We start from the raw sequence: 8,376 nt of genomic DNA, 5'->3' as shown, positions 1-8,376 counted from the left end.
CAGTCAATAATTTTGACCAATGATATAAAACACTAATCTTCATCACCTGACAACTTAGATCCAAATTCTTAGGTTTGTCCCATCATCATGCTACCAAAACTCATTATTCATAATCATAGATATATTAGGTGCTAGTGCACTACACTTCATCCCAAAAAAAAGTATTTCTGCATCATAATTCAACATGAAATAGTGCAGACAAGTTCCCAATAGTTGACTATGAGTTGACCTCAGTCATAGTGCCTTTTACTTATGGCTTGACTATTTTTAAATGTTTTCTAAGCAAGACATTCCAACTCAATCAGCCCAGCCTTCAATCTTCACTGTCACAAGTTAAGAATCATGATAATAAATATTCACAACATGGATGGGGAACCAATGACCCAATAATAAAAGGTAACAAGACAGACATAGACACAGAGAGATGATCAGTGGTCACACATATTAAGTCAGCCCCAGCCCTGGGGTAGCTGCCAATGACGGTGCCAGAACACCGACACCCGAGACCAGACAGGAAACCGAAACCTGTTCTCCAGCAGCTCATCAACAGCACCGCCGACTCTTAATGGCAGCCACACGTACCTCGAGTCTCGCAGATCTGCCACGTTCCACCGATCAGCGATAAACACAAACCAACCAGGCAACCCCCTCAATGGCAACACAAAGCTCCCCTGTGCAAAGAAAGTGGTCTCCCTGAAAATCTTGTTACCACCCACGCATGGGCTCCCCATCGTCTCCCACGGGCCCATTATCGACTCCGCTGCATGCACCTCAGCCCGGTTCGGAGCCCACCCCGTGCACCCCGAAGTGATCATATAATATGTCCCCTCGTGCTTGAACATGGCCGGGGCCTCCCGCCGCCGGCCCACCAGAACCCGCCTGACTGGCCCGGCAAGGTCGAGATAGTCAACGGTCAGCAGCCCGACATGTAGCTCACTGTTGTCCGCCGATGAGTAGACCAAAAAGGCGGCGCCATCGTCGTCCTTGAACACCGTCATGTCTCGGCTCTCACAGCCGTGCGGTCGCTTGCTGTATAAAAAGTCAAATGGGCCTGTTGGCGACCTGCTGACGGCCACCCCGACTGCGGCCTTCGTATAATTGACATCATCTACATGCATCCACATCACGTACTGCTGGGCCAACTCATTGTATACTACTTTTGGCCTCTCCAACACATTTCCCACGTGTAAATCGTGTGATGCGTTGACTTTCTCCGCTGCCAGCACCACCCCTTCGTTCTTCCACGCCCATAAATCCTTTGACGAGTAGCAACTCACCCCCACAATATCTACCTGCTCAACAGTCAACCCAAAAGTCAATCTAAAGATAAAGTCAAAACCAATACTAATTCAGAATGTTAAAAGTCAAAAGCCAAGGATGAGCTGAGAGGTTAAAGGCAATCATATATCACTAAGATTTAAGTCAACCCTTAGTACAAAGACAAAGTCAAAGCCAACAATTGCTAGAAAGGCGAAAGTCAAAATATGACACAACGGTTAACATTTGAGGATAGTTATACGTGCTAAAGTCTATCAAGAGGTAAAGTCAAAGCCAGCACTGATTCAAAAAGCTAAAATCAATCCAAATTGACAAGGCCGCAGTCAAGATTAAGTTAAAGGACTTAAGTCAACCCCAGGTGAAGCCTAAAGTCAATCCCAACTCAAAAGTTAAGTATAAGAGGTTGCATGGTCTAAAGTCAATCCTAAGTCAAAGTTAAAAACACTAATTCAAAAGGTTAAAATCACTCTTAAACGAAAAGCTTTGAAAAAAAATATTCTCAAGCCAGTCTCAGATGGTTAAAATTGAGAAGATGGCGTAATTTATGTGGTACTCACTCGGGCAGTGGCTTTCTTGTGGGCCAGGTAAGTTGGCCCGTCTTTGTTTTCACCATACCAGTAATAGGTAGCAGAGGACTCTACATAGAGGATTCCGCCACCGTGGGCCTGGATCGGGTTACTGTCCGTGTCCAGCCAGACGCGGCCGGGGTAGAAAAAATGAGACTGGTCACCTTCCACTGCTGGGTCAACGGCCGAGCTTTGACCGGGGAAGAAGAAACTCCGCAGATCAGACGATTCATCCAGAAATTCATCAATTATGGTGGGGGGCTTCCTGGGTCCTCTCCGCTTAATCGCCCGAGGAGATCTTCGTGCTCGGGGAGGGGGTAGGTGGAAGATTTCCTCTTCAATCTTTGCCAGATCTCTGGCAGCAGAGAGCTGCAATGATCGGATGGCCCGGATCTTTTCGTGGGAGCTTCTGAGGTTGGATGTGTAGAAATGGACGATCAGGATGCACCCCAGCACGCTCCAGACGATTGCTGGGACAGGGGATCTAAGGCCTGCTAGACAGCTCATGATAGTTGATCTCCTGTTTCTGATCTTGGGTTTCATTTTTCTTGCTCCCTTCTGTGGGTCTCCAAAGTTGAGTTCATGAGCCCTGCAAGAATCCCAAGCGGACGGAAAATTCAGTTTTATCCCAATCAGATGGAATTGAATCTGATTTTTGTTGAGTATGATGCAAGCTGACATAGCAGATCATTTTCAGGAATTAAAATTATTTCACATAATTTTTCTACAAAAAACATCCTGATACAAATTCAGATTCTGATCGCCAAATAAAAAATTCAAGAAATTGGGAGAAGGGCTACTGGGTTTTCTGGCTTGGGATGAAATTGGATGCAAAGCACAACAACATAAATTTAAGCAAAAAATTCAAGGAAAATAAACAATTGACAACAATTCCAACCAGTCACTCGTGCATTTCCCTGAGGATTTTACTGCTGAAAGAGGCTAGCGCATTTTCTTATCAAGATCAATGTCATCATTTTTTCAACACCTTCACTCTAACAACTCCAACAATTAATAAAAAACTCCGCATCCGACCTACTCCTAACGCCTTCAAATGCAGGAAAAGGATGGCCCCGACATGAGATCTGGAACATATGCTGAATTGCAGCAAGTCAGGGAGACCTCTATCAATCAATTCACTTTCTATCCTCAGACAGACGTTAATCGAGTCAAAAATCTACCGCAGAAGGAAATTCTTCGCGTTTGATTCATTCAGAGAGTATGTAAAGAATTGGGGAATCAGATAAAGTCCAGAAAGAACCTCGCAAGGGCTCGCCAAGGCCATGCAGAGCACCACCGCTGCAGCGATCACATGCAGATGCGAAAAAATCGCGATCTTCGTCTTCAGACGACGGATCTGCTCCGAAGAACTTGTGAAATCGGATAAAGATGAAGAACAGACGGCTAGATTGAACGCGCGACGGTCGACAAGATTGGGGATGGCGGATTCTTCGTCACTGCTCTATCAGCAAAGCGGCCAAACTACCGACCATGTCGAAGGTCAGATCTACAAGCGATGTTGTAATTATCTAGAGCCATTATGGGCCAAATATCTTGCAACTGGGCCAAAATAAGCCCACATACATACATACATACATACATACATACACAAATACATATATACATCACATCACATGCATATACATGCATACATACATACATACACACATACATACATAAATACATACGCATTCACGCATACATACATACATGCATGCACAAATACATTTATACATCACATACATATATACATGCATACATACATACATACACACATACATACATAAATACATACGCATGCACGCATACACACATACATACATAAATACATACGCATGCACGCATACACACATACATACATAAATACATACACATGCACGCATACATACATACATACATGCATACATACATACATACATACATGCATATATGCATACATACATACATACACACATACATACATAAATACATGCGCATGCATGCATACGTACATACATAAATACATACGCATGCACGCATACACACATACATACATAAATACATACATACATACATACACACACACACATACACACATACACACATACATACATACATACATACATACATACATACATACATACATGCATGCATGCATGCATACATACATACACACATACATACATAAATACATACGCATGCATGCATGCATACATACATACATACATACATACATGTTGAAGATATTGGGGCCCTTTCTTTCTTGGGCTTTCCATCTCTCTCTCTCTCTCTCTCTCTCTCTCTCTCTCTCTCTCTCTCTCTCTCTCTCTCTCTCTCTCTCTCTCTCTCTCTGTCTCTCTGTCTCTCTGTCTCTCTCTCTCTGTCTCTCTGTCTCTCTGTCTCTCTGTCTCTCTGTCTCTCTGTCTCTCTCTCTCTCTCTCTCTCTCTCTCTCTCTCTCTCTCTCTCTCTCTCTCTCTCTCTCTCTCTCTCTCTCTCTCTCTCTCTCTCTCTCTCTCTCTCTCTCTCTCTCTCTCTCTCTCTCTCTATTGGTGGGCCCTACCCACCATCGCGTAAACCCTATATTAAGCCCCCATCGTGTATGGGGGAGTCACATCAAGAGAAGTGGAATAGTCATCCTTTCCTCTCTCTCTCCTCGTCGGAGCTCCCTCTCCCTCCTCGTCGATCTCTCTCTATCCTCTATCTTTGACTTGGTATCAGAGCTCCAGGTTTCCGGCGGCATCCTTCTCAAATCGGCGGCGGCCTCCTCCTTCATCGACGGCGGCGTCCTCCTTAATCGAAGGCGGCGGCGTCCTTCTCAAATCTCCTTAATCGACAGCGGCAGCGTCCTTCTCAAATTGGCAGCGGCGTCCTCTTCATCAACGGCGGCGTCCTCCTTAATCGACGACGGCGGCGTCCTCCTCAGGTCGGCGGTGTCTTCCTTCATCGTCGGCGGCGATCTGCATCCAGATCGGCGTCATCCTCCACCATCAATGTTCTCCTTCATCGACGGCGGCGATCTCTATCCAGATCGGCGACGTCCACCTCTATCGGCAGCATCCTCCTCCATTGACGGCAATCTCACCTTGACGGCGGCAATCTCATCGACGGCGTCGACCTCTCCTCAGTAGGGCATCATTCTCGCCCTCATCCCTCTCTCTTGGCAGACAGAGCGTCATGGCCGACTCGTCTGAGATCTAATCGACCCTAGTGGCTCCCTCCTCGTCCGGGATTCATCTGCCGGGGAAGCATTCGATCGTCACGGCCCTCACCTGTCCGGCGTACACCTTCGATGGCACCAATTATGGCTCATGGTCCACGGTATTCCTTGAGTTTCTTAACGCTCACCGACTCTGACATCATCTAACAAATCCCCCGCCGAAGGAATCAGATCCGACTTATGCAGAATGGAGCTCTCTGGAATCTGATGTGTGCACATGGCTATGCCAAAGCGTCGCGAATAACATCATGGAGCCGATCAGCCAAACCCGTCCCGTTCGCGCTTTATGGCAGAAACGGGCGACGATGTACGCCAACAAGAGCAATGTGAGTAAGACAGTGCGCCTATATGAGGATTTATTCGCTTGCAAGTAGGGTTCCCGGTCTCTCCAGGCCTATTATGGTGCGATCGAAGCTATATTCATGAATCTGGAGGTATATCAGCCTTCCTCGACTGATCTCGAGACACTAGCCCGCTATAAGGACGAGCTTAGGGCAGGAGCCTTTCTCAGTGGGCTTCGTCCAGAGCTTGCAGATATGATTTGGGGTCAAGTGCTCGGAGGCACCCGAGTCATGCCCACTAAGGAGATTTTTGTTGCTGCACTCCGGGTGCAGGATAGTCTACCGCCCTCATCTGCTCCTCCCTCCACTGAAGTGTTTGCACTTGTTGTCTCAGGGGGTTCCTCGAAGCCCTTTGGGAAAGGGCCATCATCTTGGAAGAACCGAAACTCCTTCCCTCCTTGCAAATATTGCGGGAAGATGTCTCATCTTGCCGACAAGTGTTGGAAGGATTTTGGGAAGCCGGCCTAAGTACTTGCAGCCTCGGGGGGAAAGCCAACTTCGGTCACTTCGAGTGCACCTACCCCATCTGGGCCTACCCCTGGGGTAGTCATTTTTGTCTCCTCTGTCCGTCTCTCCTCACCCTATCATGTCTTTGCCCTCTCCGTCCTCTCTGGGTCAATTCCCAAGACATATCTTGAAGCTTCGCAGGTACCGAAGTGGAAGGCTGCTATGGATGCGGAATACGCCACATTCCTTCAACGCGAGACGTGGAAGTTGGTGCCTCGCTCATCACATGCTAATGTGGTCTCATGCAAGTGGGTGTACTGCTATAAGTACAATCTAGATGGCTCCATTTCTCGTCATAAGGCACGCCTCGTGGCTCGGGGGTTCCCTCAAGCCTATGGTCTCGACTATACTGAGACCTTCTCTCCAGTGGCTCGTCTCAGCTCCATCCGCATCCTCTTCTCCGTCACTCTTAATCAGGCCTGGCCACTTCATCAACTTGATGTCTCTAATGCCTTTCTCTATGGTGACCTAGCAGAGCAGGTGTATATGGAGCAACCTCCTGGGTATGTTGCTTAGGGGGAGTCTTCCCAGGTATGTCTCCTAAAGAAAGCGTTTTATGGCCTGGAGCACAGTCCCCGTGCCTGGTTTCACAAGTTCGTTCGCGTACGGTTTTCTTTCCACGGTCTCCGACCCCACTGTGATGCGCAAGAATACTCCTCGGGGTTGTGTTGTGTTGGCTGTCTACGTTAACGATATTATCCTCACTGGCAGTGATGAAGCTGAAGTTGCTGCCACTAAAGCCTATCCGCCACTGAAGTTGCATACGTACATGGAATCTGACTCCAAAGACTTCATTGAATTGTCTACCTCGAGTTATTTCCTCTTATACAGAGGATGGAAAAACCCATTTTGAGCACTTCATCATCAATGTTAACTTATCAATGCACCAAACTAATATTGTTTGGAATTCCATGATTAGGGACTCGTACGACATAGTCAAAATACAATTATATGTCAATATATCTTTGGTATCTTAGACCTAAGGACCACTTACACAACTATGATGTGAATATACATGATTGGTAGTTTGGTACGATAACATTAAATGATTTGTACATACCAATTAGGTAAACTCTTTATGGTAAAGTGCATCTACTCTCTATCCTTAGTGTCTCCACACTAATGGCTAAAGAACCGACCATATACACCATATGAGTGAGGCTATATAGTGTATTTTATATGAATACTTCAATGTACATCTTGAATATTATTCAAATAAGAATATTTAAAGCATGTGCTTAATGGCCAGTGATCTCTGCATTAACATCTCATCATAATTCATGTATTCATGGGCTTCATTATAAGCATCACATCGGCAATATAAGGACTATACTATATTAATGAACATCTAGAAACACATGGAATGTGAGGCTGGGTTTTCAGCCACATATATTTCCATCAATGTATTCACCTTGTCACGTATTGTTAGGATTATACCATATTTTCACGTATCATCTTCAAATAACCAAGTCATAACTTATCATATTCTGTCAAAGTGTGTGAAACATTGACTGAAGGGATTTCCAACTACATCCAAATAACAGTTTTAGGATTTCTCATTACTTGGGGAAATTTTAGTGCATGCAAAGAATCAGTACTCGGGGAAAAAAATTGAATCTCAGGGAAGTGCAACTGGAGAGAGAGTAAGGATGGTGGAAGGGTGGTGGGAGTAGCGTCACTTCCACATAGGGATCGGCAATCGTCATCTGTCATGTCATGTGTCACCGTGACGGTCTCGTGACGAATGACGTGACGGTGACGGTGACGAATCAGAGGGCCCATGACGGTGACATTGACGGTGACGGATGGCCCGTGACAGTGACGTGACGGTGACGGGGTGGTCCGGACGAGTGACGTCAGTCACGGATGACGTCCGTCACGGTATTTTAATAAGTCTCTCTCTCTCTTTCGTTCTCTCTCTCTCTCGCTCTCTCCCTCTCTCTCTCTCTCTCTCTCTTTCGTTCTCTCCCTCTCTTGCTCTCTCTCTTTCGTTCTCTTCCTCTCTCGCTCTCTCTTTCTCTCTCGCTCTCTCTTTCTCTCTCGCTCTCTATCTTTCGTTCTCTCTATCGCTCTCTCTCTCTCTCTCGCGATCTCTCTCTCTCTCTCGCACTCTCTCTCCCGCTCTCTCTCTCTCGCACTCTCTCTCCCGATCTCTCTCTCTCGCACTCTCTCCCGCTCTCTCTCTCTCGCACTCTCTCTCCCGATCTCTCTCTCTCGCACTCTCTCTCCCGATCGCTCTCTCTTGCACTCTCTCTCCCGATCTCTCTCTCTCACACTCTCTCTCCCAATCTCTCTCTCTCGCACTCTCACTCCCGATCGCTCTCTCTCGCACTCTCTCTCCTGATCTCTCTCTCTCGCACTCTCTCTCCCAATCGCTCTCTCTCGCACTCTCTCTCCCGATCTCTCTCTCTCCCGATCTCTCTCTCTCTCTCGCACTCTCTCTCTCCCAGATGTGCCGTTATGTGAATAAAAATACATAACCTATTA

General features: G+C 46.6%; 1 protein-coding gene across 1 annotated transcript; it reads right to left on the bottom strand.

Annotated features, from left to right (window-relative positions):
• Window positions 1-309: 309 nt before the first annotated feature.
• Window positions 310-3,341, bottom strand: LOC144711924 (uncharacterized). The gene is made up of 3 exons (XM_078586078.1): window positions 3,106-3,341; window positions 1,836-2,433; window positions 310-1,292 (listed from the first exon to the last, which is right to left on the bottom strand). Exons 2-3 carry the CDS (start codon window positions 2,385-2,387, stop codon window positions 450-452), a joined length of 1,395 nt encoding a protein of 464 aa, XP_078442204.1. The 5' UTR covers window positions 2,388-2,433; window positions 3,106-3,341; the 3' UTR covers window positions 310-449.
• Between the last annotated feature and the right edge of the window lie 5,035 nt (window positions 3,342-8,376).

This window comes from Wolffia australiana, chromosome 14 (assembly GCF_029677425.1).
Source record: "Wolffia australiana isolate 7733 chromosome 14, ASM2967742v1".
Lineage (NCBI taxonomy): Eukaryota > Viridiplantae > Streptophyta > Magnoliopsida > Alismatales > Araceae > Wolffia > Wolffia australiana.
This window is presented reverse-complemented; position numbering and strand designations above follow the sequence as displayed.

Excerpts from the sequence above, each read along its gene's own strand:
- LOC144711924 (XM_078586078.1), bottom strand. The coding sequence starts at position 2,387 with ATGAAACCCAAGATCAGAAACAGGAGATCAACTATCATGAGCTGTCTA. Across the intron at positions 1,293-1,835 it reads ACAAGAAAGCCACTGCCCGA|GTAGATATTGTGGGGGTGAG; the intron begins GTGAGTACCACA and ends ACTGTTGAGCAG.